Consider the following 26,729-nt stretch of genomic DNA (forward strand, 5'->3'; position numbering starts at 1 on the left):
TCATTTAAAAAAAAAAAAAAGTCATGGTAGAAGGCTGGTAAAACGTTGTTTGTTTTCCAATTGCTTTTAGCAGCCCACTGCTGTCTTACTTGCTGCTTCAGCGCAATTTCACTCGTCAATTTTCAATATTGGAATTGCCAATCATCTGAAGCAGACATTTCCAGATGTTTCCATGTCAATCTGTTAGTTTGGGCTGGCACCACAATGCAACAATAAGGCAAAATTACTTGGCAAAGATTTTTCACAATATATTGAAAGAAATCCCGGTTCCCTCCCCTTCTCCGTTGACAACTTCCAAGGAATTGTACCACTTTCATTGCATAACTTGAGTCTATCAATTTGTCCAACATCATGTAGTAAGAGTATCATAATTTTGACCAATTTCAATAACAGAGACATAGTAGTAAATTGCTTCTGATACCTATAGTAAATTACCTATAGAAAAGGCATATCCACAAAAACTTTGATGAGTAACTAACCTGTAAAGGTTACTGTTACGATTCCAAAAAAACTGGTGGAGGAATTTACATTTTGGTCATCAAGGAAATTTTCTCCTCAAGGACTCCCCAAAAATGATGACATGACTCTTACTGATTTGTTGAATTTCCACTCGGCCAGTCAAGGAACTTGTCTCCTAGGAGAGAAGGAGGAAGGTATGATTGACTTGATGAAAATTGATTATCTGGAGGATATATATAATCCCTTCCATATCCAAGTTCCTTCATTAGCTTGGTTGGTGCATTCCTTAAATGAAGTGGCACTCCCTCATTCTGTCCTCCAGATTCCCAAACAACCTTCTGTGCAGCTTCAATTGCTCGATACACAGAAATGGATCTAGGAGCCAGAGCCAAGTCAGCAACACATTGCGCAAGAATCACGTTACACTGGGGCATGCCCAATAAATGACAACCTTGATAACAGGAAACAGCCTGACCTGATTTAGGGCTAATGGATCAGCCAGCCCGACATCCTCACTTGCAAACCTTATTAGTCTGCGTGCAATGTAAAGGGGCTCCTCACATCCTTCCAGCATTCTTGCAAACCAATAAATCGCAGCATCTGCATCACTTCCACTCATTGACTTGCGGAGCGCACTGACAAAATTGTAATGCTTTTCCCCTGCTTTTTCTTATGCAATATGCTTGCATTGGAGTGTCTCCTTAGCATCATCCACCGTAACAACTGGTTCAAATGAACCAATCTCAGTTTCATCACTTGCCACCAAATCAAAATTCCTATCTGGCTCTACTCCTACACCTTTTTGTGGATTACCAGCCACTCGGGCAGCTGCTGTTGTGGCAGAAATTTCCAAAGCATTCAATGCCACACGAGCATCACCATCAAAATTCATAGACAAAAATTCAATAGCATCATCCTTAACATCAACCCTCATCCCCACGCTCTGTGACAATCCCTTATCTCTGAAATTACTTAACAGCTCTTTTCAAAAGAGTTACCACATGACGAGGTTTCAAAGGATTCAATGTAAGAACCCTACACCTATACAACAACGGTGTAATCAAATGAAACGAAGGATTCTCAGTAGTGGGCCCCATAAACACAACACTTTCCATCTTCAATCACAGGCAAGAAAGAATCCTGTTGTGATTTATTAAAACCTATGAACTTCATCAACAAAAAGTAAAGTCCTCTAATTATTCTTAACTCTCATTTTCCTAGCTTCCTCAACAGAATCTCTAAGATCCTCAAACCCACAAGTAACAGCAGACAAAGAAACAAATCGATAAAAGACCATTGTTGAGCAGAATTAACAATGGATTTAGCAATGGAAATCTTACCACCACTAGGAGGACCCCAAAAAATAATAGAAGGAATTCTTTTACGGTCAACAGCAGAACGGAGAAGAGAAATATTACCCAGAATATGTTCTTGACCAACAACTTCGAAAATAGTACCAGCTCTGACAAAGGCTCATGGGCTTGATTGGTTTTGTCATGCTGAGTGATTGGTTTGGGATATTGCAATATTTGACGTTTGTTATGGAGAGGAGACGGGGTGGTTGAATCTTCGTGTTGATCTTGTTGGGGTAAAATTGAATAAGTTAAAAAGACAAAATATATTAACTGATTAAGTGAAGAATTCATAAAAAAATAAAAAGTTTGTAGATAACACCAATAAAAAATAAAAATACATGTATTTTTATAATTTTGTATATTGTAATATATAAAAAAATGTCAAAATTAAACTAAGGGAGCTTACCTCTAGAAAATAGAAAAGAAAAATAAATCTACCTTAAATGAAAATGCAGTAAAAGAGCAATGAAATATTGTATGGAAAATAAGTTGAATCGAAAGACAGTAGAGAATTAAGTTATTTAATTTTATTTAATCCATAAATATATTTAAATAATAATTTTATTTATTTAATTATCTTATATTTAAATTAATTTTTTATTTAAATCTTGATAAATTTTAATCCATAAATATATTTAAATAATAAATTTATTTATAGATAATATCTAATCAGATAATAATATTTAAATTTTAGTATTTTATACTTTTATCTGATAGTATTTTTTTATGTTTTATATCTTAACTCTATCCACAACTGATATCTTAAAAAATCTCTACTGCTAACATTTTTATTGTAAATGTATGATAAAGTTTAGAATATAAATGGATTCCTGATAACTAATTTCTCAAACATATCATAGATTTATACCATAAAATATTCTTAGAATTGTATGACTAAAAAGTGTATAAATTATATATCAATTATGTCTAGTTGCACATGAAAGGCTTAAAAGATGTTGTAAGTATGGAATGTCATTGATATATCTGGCTTTATTTTTTTTTTTTTAATTTTGAAAATTATGTATTTGCCTTTTCACTAAGTTGAACTAGTCCACTAAGTGTTAGAAAAATAGTTCCTAATTTGTAACATAGAAAGTAATCTCTAGTCTTCATTTCTTCTATCAGCATTTATATGACTGTGTTAAGACTTGTATTTGTTTATTTTTTTTTTTTTACATTTTTTTATAAAATAGATTTAAAAGTTGAAGATAATGTTATAAGTATTTGTAAAAAATGTTAAAGATATGAAATAATATTTTTAAAAGTTGTGATAAATTTAAATACTCATGTTAACTGTAGATAAATTAGAAAATATAAATTACTTTAAAATTGGTTTTAAATTAAGATAAAGTAATGTACATAACAAAAGAATTTCATTAGAATTTAAATTGATTTTGAATTAAATTTTAAAATTTTACATAATTTAATAATTTTTAAAATATATTTTTTATAAATAATTTAAAATTAATAAATATCTTATGTGTCATCATAATAAGAAGTTTTACGAATTATCTTACGTGTCGAAAAAAGAAACTGTCCACGTAAACATCCACATCAGCAATTAGTATCTGGTAACTATATATATTGTAATATAATATATATATATATATATGATGTGGTATAAGATAATTTTTAAATACTTTTTAAGTATTTTTTTGAATTAAATTAAATCAAAATTTATTTTAGTACAGATTGTACTGGGTAAATAACTTGCCAATTGTGATATCGTAAAAACTAAAAATTAATATTATTCGTTTCCATAAACAACCATAATTTTAGGTTATAATGTTTTCATCTAAAAGTTATGAATCTAATATGATAAAATTAGGGGTAAAAATGTTAATGAAATAACATACCACTTATAACATCTTTCAAAAGAAATAAAAAGTCAATATAAAGTATAATCCACCTGAATTCATAATTCTATCGAGAAAAGATAAAAAAAAATTGTTAATAACATATTACATTACCAATATAATCAATTTATAACATAATTTATATTTTTATTTGATGAAATGATTTAGTTAGATTAAAATATTATGTATATTGATAGAATGGTAGATTAATGAAAAGAATAGCAAACAATGTAAAATATATATATATATATATATATTATTGAGTTTATTTCAATATTTTTTTATTAAAAATTTACATTTTGTTAATACGAATCCATAATTTTTTCATAGAGATATTGATTTATTGTACTAGGTATTTATTGAGTGTTGGTGTTGACTGACTATAAGCTGTCATTAGATATTGGATGGTGACAATGAGGAAAGCGATTAGAGAATTAAGAAATATATTATTATATAAAAATGTGCATTTTAATAGAATTTATAAGTTTGAAAATTTATCATTAGACATTAAATTTAAAATGTCGTCATTAATCTATTTTTATTTAAGTGCAATTAATTATCTAATTGAATCTATTTCATTTTAAAGAGTAGTCTTAAATTTGATTAAGTATTTTTAAAATGTAAATTTTAATCTATAAAATCATGACTATGTCTAAAGTACAGTTATGAGTAAAAAATGTTATAGTACTCTCATAACGCTCATCCAAATAATGGTATCAATTGATTTTACGTTATCCAAAAGTCAAATTTTACTAAGTAATTAGTTATTGAAAATTATCTTTAAATTACTCAAACATGTTGATAATAATTTATAAATATATTCTTACCTTAGAAGTATTTAAGGAAATTATTTGTTACATTTTGAAGAGGCTTCATTGTCTGATTCATTTAATTAAAAAAAAAAAAAACTCTTATTCACCATTAAATGAGATTTAGAATCTTGATATCAAATTTTTTAAAACATTTTCTAATATATTGGTAAAATTTAAAAAAGATTCTTCACCTAAAAATTTATATAAAAATTATTTTTTGCAACGTTTTTAGTAATTCCATCCTTAGATATTTGAAATCTAATTTTAAAAATAATTCATTTTCAAAAATATATTCCAATATATTGGTCAGACTTTTTGTCAAAATTATCTTCCAATATATTGGTAGGATTTTTTGAAAATTATTTCTTTTTGAAAATTTAATTTTTGTAAAAAATTAATAAGATTTTTCAATATGTTAGTAAAACCTTATTTTTAAATATTTGAAAAAATTACAAATCCTTCAATATGTTAGTAATAATTTATTTAAAAAAATTTATAGGTAAAATTTTAACCTTCCAATATGTTGTTAAAGTTTTTTATTATTAAAAAATTTAAAATTTCCAATATATTGGTAAGATTTATTAAAAATTTATTTTTTCAAAAATTTTCAACCTTTCAAAAAAATCATTTCATTTTTTAGAAATTATTATTAATTTTTGAAAAAAATATTTTTTTTATTAATAAGTACAATCACAAGAAAACAAGAGACAAACAAACAAATTAATTAATTAATTAATTAAAATAACTTAATTTTTATTGGTTTAGCTTTAAGGGACAATTTGGCTCGACTTTATAAATAAAAAAAAACACTCAAGGTTTATGGCAACTCGGCTTATAGCTTAATTCAAATGGTTTGGCTTAGGGTAGGATTTCAGGTCAAACGAAGAGTGTTGAGGGTTGAGTCAAGTTTCAATAAAACATGCAGATCTTACCCAGGTTAGGGGTTCCAAAACGGCACCATTTTTGTCTTATATAAAAGCTAAAAAATTTTCTCTTCTTTCAGATTTTTTTTTCACTCTCTTTCCTTTTTCTTTCTCTTCTCTTTTGTCTCTCTTTCTAGAGAAGTGCGATTATCGAATTCTATAAAGTTTTGTTAGAGGTTTGTTCCTCGCTAAAAAATTGATTGGGATTTGGGTTTCTTATTGAAACTTTTGTTGAAAATTGAAAATTTTTGTTGAAAATCTAGGGATGTTGCCAAAAGCTGGAAAACTCATCAGAAATTGGAAAACTCACTGGAATTTGGTCAAAAAACTTGAATGTCACTAGAAAATTGAATTGAAAATTTTAAAATTTTCTAAAAGTCTCTAGAAATTTTGTATAAAACTTCTTTTTGCAAAATTTGATTTGTCAACGTCATACTCTCTTTTAATTACCTCTAATTTCCTAAAAACAAACTTCAAAACAACTTCTAGTTAAGAAATCACAATTCTAACTCACTAATTTTTTTGTTCTCTTTTTCTCTTGGATGTCTGTGTGTTCTTTCATTGTGACTTACAGGTTTTTTTATAGGATTGAACTAAGAGAATTTTAGATCAACTCTAATTCAATTTGAAACCAAGGATTATCACATAATCTAATTTATTTTTCCTTTTTTTTAACCGATAATTTAACTAATTAAAAAAAGATAAATAAAACTAAATAGTTAAGTTTATTTAATTGTGTATTTAGTATTGAATTTTGACTTTTTATAATTTCAAGTTGGATTTTAGATTTAAAATCAACGACTAATTAGCTCGAGTCAAGTTTTATCATCTATTTTTATTTATAATGTTCTCAATTATTCACTTATGCAGCCGAAAAATTTTGACTCAATAATTGGTGTATACTTCTTTTTGTTTAAAAAGTTAGATTCAAATCGTCCTAAATCCAAATAAAAAATAAATATACTCAATTACTTATAATTGTAATTTCACTTTAGAAATACTCTTAAAATTAATTAAATAATTCAACCATAAAAATAATAAAAATAAGACATTAACATGAAAGGAAAACTTATGTAAAGAACTTTTAAATTGTTATAGAAGATGAATAAAAAATATTAGATTTTGATTTGGTTACTATTTCAATTCGGATTTTAGTTATGTTCAACCATTTCGAGTTTTAAATAACTACTAGTGTCCATTTAGATAGGCAATGAAATTAGCTCTAGTGAGATTTAAAAAAATGGTGGAGGTAACATTAGTTACTATAGTAGTGAGATTATTTACTGTAGCGGAGAGATTAAAATAAATGGTGAAATTTATGTTTATATGTAAAAATCACGGTGACGGTGAGGTGAATTTTAATGAAAAAAGAAAATGACTATTACAGACATAAGATTAAAATTTGTATTTAATAAAAATTTTAAATTATTTAACATTTATAAAATTATTAAATAATTAAAAATTTATTAAATTATTTTTATGTTAAATAATAATTTTATTAATAAATAATTAATAATTAATAAAAATAATTGTAACATATCAAATCATTTTTTTATTTTTATTATTTATGTAGTTACCTATTTTTAGTTAAAATAATAATAAAATTTATTTATTTATATATCATATTAAAGTAAATATTAATAAAATTACTTTATAGTTTTTAAATAAAAATCATAACAGAAAAAAAAAAAAAAACAAATGTTAAGTGTTTTAGTGAATAGAAACATATTTAGGGCAATATAAGAATGAAAAAAAAATTTTGGGGGTAAAAAAGTCTAGTTGAGACACTAATGGTCGATTTGACTTTTAACCCTTGGTCCAAAACTGACTCTTTGGTATGATCAGAAGATCTAAATGCAGTAAATGTGATGTTATCCAAAGTATTTATTGTGCAATTGTGCTAAAAAAGTTAAGCTATTTCTAACTCGTTGGAGATCCAATGATATCCAAATTAGCCCTAAGTTGCTGATTTTTATAAAAATTAAAATCAAGTCAAATTAGTTTATTTTTATATTATGTATATTATATTATTTTTAAATAATTTAAAATTTAAAATGAGCAAAAAATTTATTAATACTTAATTTGAGTTATGAATTATTTTAAATTTGAGTTGAATAATCTATGTTATTTTAATTATGTTTTCATGACATTGGTAATAAATTTCAAAATAGAATGAAAACATAACACAATGAAAATTTAAGTGTAAAAGTAATGAAAATACTAATAATAATTATAGAAAAAAATCTTTATGTTTAATTCTTCCAGAGATTAAAGGATATATCTTTTTTTGAGAATTTTGAAATTCATATTTCAAATTGTTAATCTAGATCAATGAGTTTATAATTGTTAGTTGTTGATCAAGTTTTTGCAATATGGGTTAAGGGAAACAATTCAAATATTTCATTTGAAAAAAATATCATAGTTTATATTCATCCAAGAAGATAACATAGAGTTAAATATTATTTGGGTTTTTGACCCATTACAATATTTTTTATTCTTTCCAAATTAAGAACTTGATTGGTATCAAAATATTAAAAAAGTTATTTTCGATGATAGTAATAAGAATGAAGTAATAATTAAAAAAATACCATTTTTTGTTTTGTAGAAGAAATTTTTTTATGAAAAATACAAAAGTAATTATTGTAAATTTAATATATTTTTTAAAATTGTTGTCTGTTTAATTTTTATTAATTTTATGTAGCAAATTTGTTCTCATTACTTTTATCATATATATAGCAAAATTTTTAATCAAAATTATATACTTACAGATAAAAATATATAATAAAGTTTATTACTTCTACTAGTGATAGAATACTTCAAAATTTTTTAATATTTTATATGCAAATATACTTTGTTGATAAGTATGAAAACACACACTCTAATAATTCAATCAAATCATTAATAAAGTTTATCTTAATATGTACTATTTTACCATAAACTAAAAAATTTCAAGAATATTTTTAAAATGTTGACTTACTATATATTGTATATATTTATTTAATTTAATTTTAATATTTGCATTAGTACAAAAGTTATGATTTTAACTTATTATTATGTGTTAAACTATTGATAGTAAATTAAGAATATTTACTTATACTTTTTAAATCATTTACACTTGAACTTTTCCTTATTTCTTTATTGACATCATCTAGCATACATTATAGCAGTTTTCTTTTGGATATATACAAATCAATGATAACATAATAGTATATAATTAATAACTTAGTAATTAATTATTAAAAATTTTAATCTTAATAGTAATTATCGATAATTAAGTAGAAAATTAGTAATATTTTAATAGTAAATGAACGATAATTTAGTAATTAATAATTGATAACATTTTAGTAAATTAGTAATAATACATTAATAGATGTATAATACTTTAATGGTAAATCAATTATAATATAGTTGTAAATATATAATAATATAGTACTTAATTAAGAATAACTTATTAGTTAATTATTAATAATTTAGTAATAAATTAATAATAACTTAATAATACATTAATAATAATTTAATAATAAATGAATTTTAATTTAATAGTAATTAATTGATAGTAGTAAATCATAAATAATTTTCTAGTAATCAATTATAAATTAGTAGTAAATAATTAAAAATCGTCAAAAACTTAAAAGTAATTTCGTATAACTTAGTATTAAACCACTGATAATATAAGAGTTAATTAGTGATAACTTAATAGTAAATCATATATAATTTAATATAAATCGATAGTATTTGGTGTTGACTCATAGATAATTTAGTGATAAATCGATGATAATTTTATAATATATAATTAAAAATTAAGTAGTAAATCAATAATTAAATAATATTAAATATATAAAAATATAATAGTAAATCAATAATAATTTAGTAGTAAATCACTAATAACGTAATAGTAAATTACTAATGACTTAGTTGTAAATCAATGATAATTTAATAGTAAATCAATTAATTGTTGATAATTTTTTTGTAAATAATCGGTAAGTTATTAGTAAATCAATTATAACTTTATAATAAATTATTAATAATTTAGTGGTAAATCACAAACAATTTAATGATAAATCATTCATAATTTAATGGTAAATTATTTATAAATTAGTAGTAAATCATTGATAATTTAGTAGTAAAGCATTTATAACTTAATAGTAAATAACTTATAATTTAATGCTAATCATTGATATCTTTTTTTATACTTGAAGTTACTCCAGATTATATACTGGTTACTAGTAGAAACAAAGTCAAAACTTTTATTTTGAGAGTTAAGATAAACTTAGTATGAATCTATTCAATAAAAAATTAGTGAAAAATTTTTAAACTTGAATAAAACAATAATGTTATTATATAAAAAGAAAATTATTTCATATATTATTAGTGGGTTTTTTAATTTCATGTTTCATATTTGTAAATGCATACAGTATATTAGTAAATCAATGATAGATTAATAAAAAATAAGTAATAACTTAGTAATTAATAATTGATAATTTAATAATAAATCAATGATAATTTAGTAGTAAATTCGTGATAAAATAATAATAAATTAATTTTAGTTTAATAGTAATTAATTAATAAATTTAGTAGTAAATCATGAATAGCTTAGTAGTAAATTAATGATAATTTAATAGTTAATCATTATAAACTTAAAAGTAAATAAATATAACTTAGTAGTTAATTAATAATAACTTAATAGTAAATTATAAATAATTTAATATAAATAAGTGATAAATTGATAATGAATCATGGTTAATTTAGTAATAAATTAGTGATAGTTTTATTGATAATTTAGATGTAAATTATTGATAACTTATTGATAACTTAGTAAAAAGTCATTAATAAATTAGTTGTAAATTGGTAATAATTAGTAGTAAATTAGTTAATCATTGATGATTTTGTAAAAAATAATTGATAAATTAATAGTAAATTAATTATAACTTTATAACAAATCATCAATAATTTAGTAATAAATCATGTATAATTTAGTAGTAAATCATTCATAAATTAATGATAAATAAATGTTAATTTAGTAATAAATTATTGATAATTTAGCTATATATCATTGCTAGTTTTGTTATAAATTGCTAATAACATAATAGTAATTTTATCATAATTTAATTGTTAATCATTGATAATTTTTTTTTTTTTTTATATTTGAAGTTATCATGAATTGAAATTTGGTTATTAATAAAAACAAAACTAGAAATTTCATCTTGGGAGGTTAGAAAAAACCTATCATAAACTTATTCAATAAAAAAATGTAGTGAAAAAATTTCTAAATTTGAACCAAAGAATAATGTTATTATATGAAAAGCAAATTATCTTATATTAAAACTAAACCCACTCTTTCCTCATATATCTATTACTAAATATATAATGACATAGATTTGATCAATAATCATCACAAATATATCATAAGTTATCAAAAGGTTACTAAAATTACATTAAAAGGTTATCAAAATTTTATTGAAGATTATCAAAATTGTATAATGGTTACCAAAATTATATTATAAGTTACCAAAATTGTATTAGAGGTTATCAAAATTTTATTAAAAGTTATTGAAATTAAAATTATATAAGAAGTTATAAAATTTTACTTATATTATATCAAAATTAAAATTAAATTATTAGTATTTTTAGTTTTTTAGGTAAGATAGTGATCTAAGAGGGGGTATATTGAATTTCTTCAAAATTTTTCCAAACAATGATTTTAAAATAATTGAATGGAAAATTAAAATTAATATCACAATATAATGCAAATGAGAACAAATTAATGAACTTGAAGTAAATATAACCTATAATCAAAATAAAGAGATAGGGATAAAGAAATCAAACACAAGGATTTATAGAAGTTTGATCTTTCTCCACAAGGCACCTATGTCCTCTCTTTTGGTTGTCCATACCAAGGCTTCAATCTACTATTTTGAGTTGAAAATATAACCCTATCTTTTTCTCTCTAAGGATTAAAATAGAAACCTTACACTCTCTAACACAATCAAGTTTAAAGAATTCATAAGATCCAAGCATTATAAAAAAATTTAGCAATTTTAAACATCATGATCATATAGGCATGTTCAACAATCTCAAATCAATATGTATAAAAATCACAAAGTCATTTTCATCATGCCAAAATCATTCAAACAAATATATTTATGAAAAATACCCAAGGACAAATTATTCAAAGCTTAATATGTGTCTAGGATTTTGATATTTGTACTTTAAAACTTATTTTTGCTTGAAAAATACTTTAATAAATCTCAAAACTAGTCAAGCTCATTTTTAACTATCTTGAACCTTTCCAACAAGTTTCAAATGACAAAGTAAAGTTGTTCAAGTGGTCATTTGGCATTAGAAACAAGAAAATAAAAAACTCAACTTTTAATCCCATATTTCCTTGAAAAAGGTTATTAAGAGGGCAAATATATTTAAACACGCATTTAAGCTCTTTAAACCATTTGAAAATTTTTTTATCACATTTTGCAAAAGTCCAAATGGTTTTTATGCCCATAAATGTTCAAAAAACAAGATTTGATATTTTAAGCTCGACAATCTTTTAAAACTTGCATGTAACACTTGTGAAAAATTAAAACCATTGCAAGTTATTGTTGGGGAACACCACAGTTCTGATACCATTTGTTGGGCTAAAAGCCTCCAATCCAATCACACCAGGTGAAGCAAAATCAAACAATAAATCAAACACACAAGAGACAACAATTTAACGTGGTTCGATCCAACTGACCTATATCCACGGATGAGAAACAAGATCCACTAGTTGTAGAGAATTACAAACTTATATCAAATCATCAACCTCACTCAATAATCAATACTCATAAGACACTCTCAATCTCTTCTAGTCCTATGAAGTATTCTCAACCCAAACAAACACAAACCCAAACCCTTGTGCACCCTTTCAACATAACCAAACACATACCTATATGCTCCCATACATCATACCTATGTAGACCCTCTTAATCTCCTTTAGTCTATTCACTCAGCTCTTATAGTCCATTCACAAATAAACACACACACCCATAACACGTAGAGCCCCAATACTCCTATGGGGTGTCTATCCCACAAAATCCTATAACTCTCTTACATCTTTTTCTCATGCCTAACCCTGTAGAGACTTCACCTATTTATAACCATACAAACTTGCCCATTAATAATCCATTTCCTCTTAGAATTCTTCTCCTGTAAGTCAAACTTGCTTATTAAGAATTCCTTTCCTCTTTGAATTCTTCTCTTGTAAGTTAAACTTACCTATTAAGAATCTTCTTTATTTTAGAAATTTTCTTTTACAAGTCTTCTTGTCCATCAAGTAATATCTAACAAATTTCAAACAAATCTCTAACAAATCCCAAACAAATCTCTTATGGGATTTGAGTCAATATTCTCAACAATCTCCACCTTGACTCAAATTTCATCAATCATTTATCTTCATGCTAGACATGCTTGGCTCCACCTGTAATAGATTCTCACAATCATCTTCTCTTATCTTGTGTCTTCATGCTTCATACAAACCAATCTTCAATCTTCAAAACTTAAACTCAAACTCTCCTCTTGAATTGAGCTCTTCTGGACTTGCTTCTTCCCATGTCTCAAACCATGCACTTCTCACATATTAAACCTTTAGCTCTTTCCACATCTTGAACTTTAAGCTCTTTCACGTCTCGAACCTTCGACTCTTTTTGCATCTTGAATCTTCAATTCTTATCATGTTTCAAACCTTCAACTCTGATACCACTTGTTGGGGAACACCACAGCTCTGATACCATTTGTTGGGCTAAAAGCCTCAAATCCAATTACACCAGCAGAAGCAAAATCAAACAATAAATCAAACAATAAATCAAACACACAAGAGACAACAATTTAACGTGGTTCGATCGAACTGACCTATATCAACAGATGAGAAATAAGATCCACTAGTTATAGAGAATTACAAACTTACATCAAATCATCAACCTCACTCAATAATCAATACTTATAAGACACTCTCAATCTCTTCTAGTCCTATGAAGTATTCTCAACCCAAACAAACACAAATCCAAATCCTTGTGCACCCTTTCAACATAACCAAACACATACCCATATGCTCCCATACATCATACTTATGTGAACCCTCTCAGTCTCTTCTAGTCCATTCACTCAGTCTCTTCTAGTTCATTCACAAACAAACACACACACTCATAAGACGTAGAGCCCCAATACTCCTATGGGGTGTCTATCCCACAAAACCTTACAACTTTCTTACATCTTTTTCTCATGTCTAACCCTGTAGAGACTTCACCTATTTATAACCATACAAACTTGCCCATTAAAAATCTATTTCCTCTTAGAATTCTTCTCTTGTAAGTTAAACTTGTCTGTTAAGAATTTTTTTCCTTTTTGAATTCTTCTCTTGCAAGTCAAACTTACCTATTAAGAATCCTCTTTCTTTTAGAATTCTTTTTTTGCAAGCCTTTTTATCTATTAAGCAATATCTAACAAATTTCAAACAAATCTCTAACAAATTCTAAACAAATCTCTTATGGGATTTAAGTCAATATTCCTAACAGTTATCAAGTTTTCTTTGTTTGAGCAAGTTTAAATCATTGAATTCAAGATATTCAAATTCATTTCCATTTAAAAACTTGATAAAATAATATTTCATATTTTAAAGCTTGACTCTAGTAAAAATTATTTTTAAAGCAAAACATAAAATTTCAAAATTATTAAGCTTTGAGTGCTTCCTCTAAGTTTGTGCATAAACATAAAAACAATTAAGCACATAACTTAATCACATCAAGCATATATAAAATATATCTTAAGCATTAAACATAATATCAACAAGCATGAGGAATATATCAAAATCATACATTCAAAAAAAAAAAATGCATACTCAATTCAAGCTCGTATTTTCTCAAGATTATGCAACATATGTTTTGTAATCAATTTCAGTCAGATTTTGTATAATTAATCAAGCATTCATAAATTTCATCAAGAATAGGTAACCAAATTCAATTTTTCTTCAAATAAAAGTTTAAAAGTTGCCCATCTTCATTGTGTGTCTAGAGTATTCAATCTTCAATCTCACATTGTAATTCCTTGCTTTGGCCTACCTACAAGATACAATCTCATTTGATTTTTGGTACCCAAATTGCATTGGGTCCTTGAGAGTTAGTCACCGAGTCTCTTGTTCCTTTTGGAACCCATACTTACTTAGCTCTAAATGAAACTTTTTTTTATAGGACAAGTATGTGTAGTATGACCATGAAAATGATAAAAATTACATTTAATCATTTTAGTACTTAATAAGCTCTTTAAAAGCTTTTGTTTTTCATTCATCAATTCATCAAATTTCTTTTTCAAAGCAATATTTTCATTTTCTAAAAATTCATTTCTACTTTGAGAGGTTTCTAAATCTATTTTCACCATTTTTTTTTTCTAAAACAAATTTTGCATTCATCAAAAACTTATTCTTTACATTCAACTTTGAAATCATTTTGTTATGTTTCATTCTCATTGATTCAAATTCCATAACTAACTTATCAAAGGTATCTTGTAATTCATCAAAGCTATATGAATTTGAATCAATTAAGTTAGAGGTTACCTTAGACTCTTCAAGAGCCATGAAATATGATGCATTTTGGTTAAAAATTTATTTTTCATGTAGTTCATCCAACTTTCTCCATATTTTATTTGAAGTGTAGCAATTTAAAACCAAGTTGAAGTTGTGGGAGTCAAGAGCTCCATAGAAAATGTACTTGACCTTTGCATCATCTATCACTTATCTTATATAATTTGCCTCATTTGAAGGAATTTCAAGCCTTTTCTCTATCAAATTCCAAACTTTAAAATCATGGGTCATTATAAACACCTTCATCTTTATTTTCCATTCATAAAATTCATATTTATCGAATATGGGAGCTCGAGGACGTCCTCACCATCTTGAAACTTAAATTGAGCTATAAGATTTTTACTCAAGGTGGTTAAACTTACAAAAAGAAACCAAAGCTCTGATACCAATTGTTAGCTTTTTAGGTAATATGGTGATCCAAGAGAGGGCAAATTGGATTTCTCCAAATCCCAAACAATGATTTCGAAATAATTGAATGGAAAATTAAAATTAATATCACAATATAATGCAAATGACAACAAATTGATGAACTTGAAGCAAATATAAACTATAATCAAAATAAAGAGATAAGGATAGAAAAATCAAACATAAAGATTTATAAAGGTTCGGTCATTCTTCATAAGGCACCTACGTTCTTTCACTTGGTTGTCCACACCAAGGCTTCAATCCACTATTTTTGAATTGAAAATATAACCCTATCTTTTTCTCTCTTAGGATTAAGATAAAAATCTTACACTCTCTACTTTCTATGCTAATTAGCAACCTCTTAATCCCATAAATTCAAGAAGATACCTCACCTATTGATTACAAGATCACTTAATAAAAATACAAACTTACAATATCTCTCAAAGGCTAAGTGTTTGCCTAATGAAGTGCAAAAAAAATTGATGAATGAACAACAATGATTTGGATACAACAAATACAAAAATATAGACTTTAAAGCTCTAAAACTCTTGAGAAAATGAATATATAGCTTTATTGATCTTGCTATCTTGATTCATCAATATTTTTGGTGTGTTGGAATGGCCAATATATAGAGAGATTGAAGAGTTAGCTGTTAGGGATGCTTGGGAGAAGAAAATAACCATTGAAAGCTTGAGAAACTACTCGTTGGAGTTGTTACAGGGCATACTCGATTGATCCCTTCCATGAGGGGATCAATTGGTTCATGTTTTACTACCCATTTCAAGCTTGGAAAACAAGACCTGATTGATCCTTTCATGTAGGAGATTGATTGGTTCAAGGGGGTGATCGATCCCTTACATGGGGTGATCGATTCCTTCTTGCATTTTTAACACAAAAAATGCTTTTGTAAAAAAAATCAATCGATCTATTCCTTGAGGGGATTGATACTGTCAAAGTTGGATAGTTGTTTCCTCTTCTGCACTCTACTTACGAATTTGATCATATTTTGAGTTATACAAATCCAAATAAAAAATCGTTTGAAGATTTAAAAACTAGACTTAAAGGGCTTTCTATCCATTTAAATTAATTACCTAATTCACTGTTTATGAATTATAGTGAGTTTTCAAATCTACCATTTGTGCAATTTTTAGATAACTGTAAAGTGTCTAGTAAAAATTCAAAATCTTTTCTTATAAAATTTGGATTTTGATTTTGTTTGATCCATTAGAAAGTAAACTCAAAGAACTTTCAATCCATATAAAATTTAAATATTAAAGCTTTGTGAATTAATACAAAAAAATAAAACAAGTTCAACATTGAAAAACTTTGTTCTTGTAAAACAACTTTCTTAAGTTAATTTATTTCTCAAAACTAATATTATTAAAATTGTATTAAGTCTAAAATGAATAAGTTCACTTTAAAAACAACAATTTGACTTTCATTTAAGCTCAAATAAATAATCTTTAAAGATAGTTTTGATTTGAGAAATAAGAAAACATAAAGAAATGTTTGTTTAAACTTTGAAAATCATATTATTTATTTAGTACAAAAAATAATAAAACTTAAGAACATGTATTAAATAAATCTTTTTCAAAATATTGATCAAACTTATTTTGCTTAATATTTTGTCATTTCAAAATAAAGATTAATTCAATGCTAACGAATATTTATCATTATTATCATAGTAAAACAATTATTTATTGAAATGAAATTTTAGAAATAAGAATTATACGTGCATTACGCATGTGCTAAACATTAGTATTAATAAAAAGCTTTTTTAGGAGTGTCTAAAATAATTTTTAGGGTGTTAAGCAAAGTTTTTTTTATTTTAAGTTTTTAAAATTTTTTAAGATGTTCATAATCATCTTACCTTTGCATTTACATCCTCCATTGCATTTTATGTATTGAAACATGTGTCGTAAAAATTTTTATTGATTATTTATAAAGAGTCAAGAAGTGAAACTGCTACAATTTAAAAGGCCTTATAAATATATGACTAATTACTAGTAAAGCATTTTGATCCCTACTTAAATGCTACAAAATCCATGTGTTTATCACTTTTCTGATCAGATTTCAATGCACTGAGTAGGTGTTGTTGCTGTAACTTCTATCACTTTCTTTTCCTTCTCCTTTTCCTTTCCCCACAAAGTTAAATACAAACCAAGAATTATCAGAAGAGCTCCCACAACACTATAAAATATGAAAAATAGATATCATCAGTTATAAAATGAAAATGGTCAAAGTAAAAGCAAGTAATATTAACGATTCTATAAAAAAAATATTATGTTTATAAAATTATTTTTATAACGTGTAGATATAGTAGTAATTGATAGGTAATTTGATGATTTATGATAATTTATTGAAAATTTTTTATTTTAGCAAGTGATTTTCAAGGCACTTATTAATAAACATAAGGATGACCATAAGTTAGTTTTAAACGGTTTGATCACTCAAAATCGATGGAATTTAGTCAAATTGATTTGGTTAATTCATTTTTGATAATGATAAGTTAAAAAAAGTGATTTAGATTTTTTAATTTTGATTTTAAAATTAATAATTGAAACAGTCAAATTAATTGACCTTTTTAATAGATTTTTAAATATATTATATAATATAAATATATAAAAATATTTTTATTTATATTTTTAAAAATGACAAATATGATATTGGTGATAAAAATGAAATGACCATAGTTACCTTCCCAAAAACAATACATCTCCCAAAATAAGCAGTGCCATTACTGTGGTAATAACTGTCGCCAAAGGTCGAAATGCTGTAATGAAAACCGCACCTTTGGTTCGTGCCACTAATGCTTGGAGATAAATTGAAAGTCCAGATACGACAATCCCCTGCAATAATCCCTCATATATATGTTGGATTATAGATACAATGTAAATATCATTGGTAGGCTTAATTTTAGTATTTATGGTAAAAAAAAAATGAAAAGATGAATCATGAATTTATAAAGCTTACACTATAAAGGACAGCAACAAGATTCATGTCCCAGGACAATCCCCAGGAGGATGCTTTATGATCTAGAACAGCTGCCATGATTGCTGAAAGTAAAGTCCCTGATAAGCAAGTTAATGATGTAAGAGTCATTGGAGCTGGATACTTCCTCACTGTCATAGTCTGCAGAATTATATGTTAATATTAGTAGTTAAAATTTTACTTAACAGTAAGTAAATATATACTATTAAGTTGATTGATCAGTGTTTTATTTATTTATTTTTTTGTGCGAAAATGTTTAATGTAAGGGGAGGCTTTTTCGTTCCAGGGTCGGAGTAAACTGCAGACCTCATAAAGAACTTACAATGGATTTTAAGATTGTCCCCAAAAGGATCTACCAACAGTGGGATTCAAATTTAGACTTTATAAATAAGTATTCAAATTATATCAACTCAATCAATTCCCTTTAACAGATTGATCAGTTTAGAATTCATGTTGAACATGTACTCAAGGGACATGATCATAATTTCAAGAATGATGAGACTTATCCATGTAACTGACAGCTAGAATCCTATATTAATAGAAAAAAAGGGGGATATTATTGATTCTGAATCACCTGTAAAACATAAAATGCAGAGAATGAAAGGAATGAAACCAGGAGCATGAGAGAGCCTTTAATCCAGTCCTTGTTGAATTGTAGTTTTGAAGTTCCAGTCCGATGTTGGAGTTGAGAGTGTGGTGAAATCACAACACAACCCTTGTAAAGTGTCATTACTATTGCACCGGCTAAGGCAACAAGAGTGCCTACAACCTTTGCTTGGGCACTTGGCTTGGAGATGTCCAAGGGCTCCATCCTGCATGTTACAAACCAAACAAAAAGTTGCAGTCCCCAAAGAGTTTGAAATAATTAAAAAAAGGGTCTTTAAGGATAAATCACACGTGGATTCTTTGCAAAAGCTTGCAATGTCTGAAAAAAAATGTGCTGATAAGATTTCACTTTAATTGTTGATTTACCTGCATAAAACAGCTATTATAAAGGTTATTGATGGAATTAAGTTGGACAAGGCAGATGCAGCGGCTGGCGATGTGTCTTTTAACCCTACATAAAAGAATGTCCTTCCCAGAACAGCTCTGACAAGTGAGGTATGCATACAATGAAACAAATAGCTGTGAAGTCAATAATTCACTAAATAATTTTACCTTTTCAGCAGTAACTAACAAATTTCTGATCTGATTACGGAGGAAGTTGCTAGAAATTGAGATAGAGAGCATGTGAGACCTTTTGCGAGATATAAAAAGGAGAATCAAATCAAATATATTTAACACTCTTTACTCTATGATAGCGTTCAATATCATTTTCAAAATCATCATGGTAATTTAATCATCAAGGTGATCTTATCACCAATGAGATCTTAACATTATTTTGTTTAAAATCAGTAATTCTTAGTAATTAAAAATCATTGTATTTGGTATTACTAGAAATCAAACATTATTTAGTTTGACAAGATCAAGATAACCATGCACATTATAATAGCTACACAAGTTAATGATTTCAATAATATTTGAAGATAATAATTTATATATAAACTATTAATAATATTTTATTTACTTCATAATAAATATAATTAAATTATTAAATTAAAATATATTTATAGATAATAAACTAATTTTTACAGTAGAAATTATTTAAAAACAATTTTGAATTAGAAAATAAAACTAACACATTAAAATCAAAAGATTATATTATAAATAATTTAATAAAATTAAAAAAATATCACACAAAATATTTTTAAACTTATTACAATGAATATTAATTTAAACATATAAAAATTATAATATAAAAAATATTACAATTAATTTTAAGAAAAAACAAGTTTTTAATTAACATATTAAATAAGTAATATGGACTATTAGTAATTTTATATATCACTTTACTTCAGTGAAAAAAATTTTTCATTCCTTTGGATAAGAAGTAGATCACCCTAAGACAATAATATATGATTACTATCATGTAAGATCATTAAGTGTTTACTAAACACGATGATCTAATCAACGTGCAGCATAGATCATCATAATTTTTAAGTGATTACCTTGTATCAAACACTACCCTGCATCTTCTCTACTTTCTCTTTGTTAGCTTCAGCTCTCTTTTGCTTCTCTCTTCATACACTTAACTAACTTGAATGTCAAGAGTGTGTCCCCCAATATTACTTCCAACGTCCCAGATTTTCTTCTCTATTATAAATCTTACTCACTCTCCATCATAACTTTTAGCAAGCTCCTCAATCACCAGACCAAAAATTACATCAACAAACCCTTTTTGATTTCGCTTTAAGCAGAAAAACCAATATTTTGGTGAGGTGAGAAAAACTGACCCAAAGATGGCCAGGAAAAAGATCTCTCTCATGATTACCATGCTAAATTTTGTATCAGTTTTTCTGTAAGATCAGAGATTGCATTAATTGATTAATATACAGAAATGAACTTAATTATATATACAAGAGTAATCAAAAGAACTGTCCATCAAAATCATACTTGTCAGAATTAAAGAGTAATTTCCTTTGAAAACACTGAGATTACTCATTGAAAAAAAGTAAATAGAGAATTAATCCATAAGAACAAGCAGTAATTATTAAAAGCCAAGAAGGAAGAAATAAAAGAAATTGCCTTTCAAATAGAAGTGCAAGAAGTGCAGTGGTGAGAGCTCCAAGTGCTTCTCCATAAACAACAAGCACGTAACTGCTCATGCCATTATCAAGAGAGACCTTAGAGATTACGTTGAATCCTGCAAAGCAAACACTGCAAAATATGCAGATTGCATACGGTTTCACCCCTTCAATCGTTAGCTTTGTCTTTCTCTGCTTCATCCCTCCAACGTTTTCACCATCCTGATGATGTGCTTCCATTTTCATTAATGATAACATGCATTTTTTTTTTTAATGATGATCATCTGCTTTTAACTAGGCAAAGGCACCCAGTTCTTCTGACATTTCGCATCCCCTTCATCGATTGTTGAATCCACTTCGTGTGGCAATGTGGTTCATGACTCAGATGCGAAAGAACCCTAATAACAAGCATCCAATCAAATTACTATATATATATTGGGCCACTCATTATATTTGACATATAATTCCGCAAATACAAATGCTTCCTTATTATCCCTTGATTCAGTTGGTATGTTATTAAAATTAGCATTTGAAAGTTACGAGTTTAAAAAAATTTATGCTCAAAATGTTCTTTTTAACTAGATAAATGGTAAGGTAGAATGATTTGAGGGTAGATCAAAAATTAAAAAGCAATTATTATTCATTTTTGCTGTATTCAAGCATAATAATCATCCAAAAAAAGAAAGAAATTTCAAAGATGCGTATTGTCAAATATAAACATAAACTAAGAGTCCAAATTTAATTCAATAAATTTATGTAGTTTAAAATTTAAATTTTAAAATCTACAATTTTTTATCTTGTTATCAAACTGCAATATGCACCGAATGCGACAAATATATACATGAAAACATGTCTGCTAAATTTTATTTTTGGCTACTTGTTTAGCCTTTTTTTTTAAAGGGGGGCGGGGGGAGAATGACTTCAATTTTATTGGTGGCAATAAAGTAAGTGATCTTGGTGAGTGTACTTCAACTATTAGAGGATATAAAACATTTAAAGTGGGAGATATGGGTGTTTCTGTGTGAGTTTTTCTTATGTTTACGGTGATACAAGCAAATTTGGTTTCCTATTATGTGTATATATGTGTATGATTCATCATTGATGAGGTGCGATTTGCATTTTTGTTCACTTTCAAATTAATTATTTAATAGTATGGTTGCCAAATCATTCGTTTATTTTGGGGCTAATGATGGAGTAAAACTTAAGTAAATTTTCTTAGATAAAGTTTATAAATTTTTTTTAATGATTTAATAAAATTTTCATAAAAAATTTAAATTATAAACTGATTGAATTCAATGTAAAAACTAATAATATATAAAAAAAATTACTTATTATTCAAATTTGATCGATATTTATTTACCAGTAAAAATTTTATTAATATTTTTATTAAAAATATCTATCTAAAAAATTATATCAAATTTTCTTAAAATCTATTCAAATTTTACATACTTAGTCTATATAATGAGACATTTCAATTTATTAATTTTGATTTTGATTTTTAACTTTTATTTTAATCATTTTTAATAGAAAAATTCATGAATTTCACCTAAAAAATTTTATTTAAATCTTTCTCTTAATAATTTAGCATGGATTGGATAATATTGAATTTAATAAGTAAAAAATAAGTTTTTCTATATTAGCATATGCAACTACTTTTTTAAGTTACAATTTCTTTTATATATATCAAAAATTTTTTTTTCACTAATGATAAGTTGATAGTTGACTGATTTATAAGATTTTAACATAAGAGGTTTAAAAGTTAAATTTTATTAGCAGTCTTTTTAGGCTACTTAATTAGGTGTGTAATTCAACTAATAATTCACCAAACAGCTCATTAAACTTGTTCTATAAAATAAATAAATTATTTTGAATAAATTTCTAAAATTCGTTTAATAAATGAGTTGAACTTGATCGTACATGTGTCCAGTTGATGAATGTATACAAACAAATTAATTTATTATCTATTTATATCCCTTGGGAACTCATTTAAAGCAAACTTGCATATTGTTAGATTAAAATAAAATAGTAGGAGTAATATATTTTAGATTAAAACCTAAATTATTGAAAAAAAAAAGAGTTAAAGCAACATATTTGATTTTCTTGGTAAAAGAAAATTTCTGGGCCAAGCCCAATGCTCCATTGTTTAACAGACCTTGTTTAAATCCAAAAAACCGAAGCTTAAACAGTGAAAATAGCAGAGTGCAGACCGGGACTACAGAATGATGGCACACCGCCTTTCAACTCCTCTGTCCCGCCGCCTCTCTTCTTCTTTCAACAGCCGTAACACTCCAAGTCCTTTCGTGGGGCAGAGGGGCATCAGGCCAACTAGGCGGTGGCATTGAAGAAATCAGAATATACCCTTCTCCAGTTTTACTCATTCTGTGTAAATGTTCACCGAGATATGTTACCAAGAAGCTGTAACTGTAACTGTAACTGTAACTGGTAATGAGAGGCCTATTTCTTTGTTTGACGCACAGAAACAGGAAGAGGGAACTGATGAGTGGAAGTTATTAGATGCCTACATCATTCCCAAGGAATGGATCTGATCCTTATGCATCAACCCTGAGGGATGGATCTAATACCTACAGGTTGAGTTTCTTTGTATCATTTTGAAATTTCGCAATGGTTTCCATATTTTTCCGTTATTTTTTCCCACGGAGTGTTTTCCTGCCGCAGAAGTTGTAACTTAGATTTGTGGTTTGATCGTATTAAGGTGATAGGGGACTTTAGATGTAAATCATGTGAATGTGGTTCAATAATTATTCCTGTAATACACATTGTTTAGAGGTCAACAGTTGCTAAGAATATTATGAATCTGTTAAAATCTCTGTGTTTAAGTTAATATGGAGTTTTCTTCACGGGCATTCTGTTGAAGAAAATTGTTCCCCTCCAACTCCGAGCAGCATTTTTCTTGATACCCTTCATTTTATGATCATTTGATGGCTTGGGAATTTGACTTATATCTCTTGGTAATTTTAGAATGTGTTACATCCTACATTAGATAAAAAAATTTAATTATTAGTAAATAAAATTAATTTTTATGTTAATTTTATTCATATTTTAAATACTTATGCTTGAATAGAAATAATTATCATATGATAAATAGTAATAATTATTTGAATATAAATAAATTATTATTTATAAAAATAATGATTATATAAAAGGTAATAACTATTTGAATAGAAATTTATATTTATTCATTTATTATAAATAGATCTCTCAGTATAATCATTTTCATTAGTTTTGATTAAAAAATTTTGAGATTTTCTTATATCCTAAAGACATAATTGTCTTTAAAAAAGTGTTTTTCACTTTCAATTTTTTATTATTTTTCTTAATTTATTTATTTTCTAACAATTTAAAGGCAATTAAGAAATTCATATTTTGTATGAAAATGATATAAGGAAAAAAAATTGGTAAAGTTGGCAAAATCAACTTTTGAAATAAGCATGAAAAGGTTCAATTATCCAAATAGTTTTTTTGTGAAATAAATACTAAATACATGATAAGTTTCTTGTTATTATCTTTCTAGTTTTTATATTCTACTAAAAGAATGGATGATTAATAATTCATAAAAGACCTTAAGTTTAACTGAATTTTGCTTTCTTTATTAACTATTCTTTTAATCTTTTGATTTTGAATTAAATTATTTAATTTATGATTCATAATTTTATGAAATGTTATATATGGATTTTCTTGATCATAGCATTGAATGGTTATGAGCATAAAATAGACATAGAGTACTTGCTAGCTTTGGTTATGAATATTTTATAGCCTTGTTATATTTTGATAATACCATAGTTATTTGATCAAAATAATAAAATTTTTGAAAATTATTTTAAGACATAAAAAATTTGTGAATTTATAATTTTTTTTGAAAAAGAAGCAGGTATATATGTTTTTATCATAAAATTATATTTTATGATTCATATTCAATGAATGCATTTTATTAACAAAAGAATAATGCATGATTCATATTGTTTGATTTATATAATATTATTTCGACAAGAAATAAACATATTATCTAAGATAATTTGAATTCAATTGGAGAAATTATATAATATTTTGTAATTAGTTAAAATGCTTTCTATTTGTTGGGTGAAAGAATTTCCTGTATTTTATAATTTGGACACAAATTTTATATTTTTGTCTGGTTATACATTAAATTTTAATTGTTTTTAATGATATTAACTATAGTGGATATAATTTTAATATCCATAATAAAATAATTTTATAAGTATCCATGAGTTGGTATAAAAGTCTCAAAAGGAAACTATATAAAACATGAATTTACTAAAAGAAAATATTTTTTAGGATGATTATATTTGACGTCATACTTATTGATGTATATTCTCATATTGAGTTAAAAATATAAAATTTTGAAACTTTTATGGAAAGAAAATATTAAGATATAGAATATTTATTAGTTATCTTTCACTAAAGGTGGATTTGAAGATCTTTTGCTTAAAAAAAAAAAAAACCACCAAACAGTGAAAAGATAAAAAAAATGACAACTTGATTAAATATATATGATATTTTGATAATTAAATATGACATTCTTTAATAAAAGAATGCATATTTGCATATGGTGGGGTGATAAGAATCAAAAGAATTAAAAAAATTACCACTATAATGTTATGAGTAAATTATACAACTAATAAGTTTAGTATACTTGTTAAAGCAAAACCATAAAAAAAAGTCCTTACATATCTTAAAAGGACTAAAATGATTTGATTTATTTATTCATTTTATTCAATTGTATTAAAAGGATAATTATATTAAAAATGTATAAAAGTATGAAAATATAATGATTGAAATTTATGAGTATAGAGTTGTGGCCATAATCAATACCAATTATTTCTTAAAATGATAAGAATGAGGCAATAAAAGCATATAAATGATATGCAAAATAAAAAGTTTAGTTATATTAATCTGAAGTGATTATAATAGAGATTAAATCTCGAGTGAGAGTAATTACCATAAAAGAAAATTGAATTACAAGATATTTTGTTAGTAGTATTACAAGTAAAATGGATTTAAACCCTTACTATGAAACACTAATAATGAGAACCCAACTTTGAACTAGTAACCTCTAATTACAAAGTTTAATGAGTAAAAACAAGTTATTGTTAAATGTTTGTTAAGTGCTTATAAAATTCATTCAAATTTTAGAAATTAATGTGGTCCATTGCGTAGGAAGAATAAGTTTTTATACTTTTAATGGATTTTTAAACGTCAAACAATAGAGACATAATGGAAACTTAACTTATATAAACATAAAACCCGTGCCGTTTCAATAAGAAGAATTTGGGTTTCTCTTCTAAATGTTTATAAATTGGATAAACACATTGTTATAATAGTGTTAAAGTGGTTATAAACCTTTGATAGAAGAATAAATAAGTATTATGTGTATTATATTTTAATTATAACACTATAAGTTGAGATTTAATCTGCGGACACCGTCAACTTCTTTAGAATTCTAAAGTATATATGTGAATTAAAGGTTTAAATCGAAAAATATCTTTTTGTATTCATGATATTTATTTGTGTAAAAAGTTAAAAATTAAACATCAACATTCCAAACTAGTGAGAGATTTTTTAGTAGTTTAGAATGTGATGTATCCCACATTGGATAGAAAGACTTAATTATTGGTAAATAAAATTAATTTTTGAATTAATTTCATTCATATTTTAAAT

The 26,729-nt window shown here is 25.8% G+C and overlaps 1 protein-coding gene and 1 pseudogene across 1 annotated transcript; both read right to left on the minus strand.

Annotated features, from left to right (window-relative positions):
* Positions 1 to 338: 338 nt before the first annotated feature.
* On the minus strand, positions 339 to 18,155 carry LOC111305634 (uncharacterized; annotated as a pseudogene).
* A 197-nt stretch (positions 18,156 to 18,352) lies between these two features.
* LOC111305636 (WAT1-related protein At5g07050-like) lies at positions 18,353 to 21,448 on the minus strand. The gene is made up of 5 exons (XM_089750861.1): positions 21,034 to 21,448; positions 20,742 to 20,804; positions 19,381 to 19,497; positions 18,983 to 19,220; positions 18,353 to 18,549 (listed from the first exon to the last, which is right to left on the minus strand). The coding sequence occupies exons 1-5, from the start codon at positions 21,288 to 21,290 to the stop codon at positions 18,370 to 18,372; spliced, it is 855 nt and encodes a 284-aa protein (XP_089606987.1). The 5' UTR covers positions 21,291 to 21,448; the 3' UTR covers positions 18,353 to 18,369.
* Between the last annotated feature and the right edge of the window lie 5,281 nt (positions 21,449 to 26,729).

Source organism: Durio zibethinus, chromosome 21 (assembly GCF_047325235.1).
Source record: "Durio zibethinus cultivar Kanyao isolate XHJ-2024 chromosome 21, ASM4732523v1, whole genome shotgun sequence".
Lineage (NCBI taxonomy): Eukaryota > Viridiplantae > Streptophyta > Magnoliopsida > Malvales > Malvaceae > Durio > Durio zibethinus.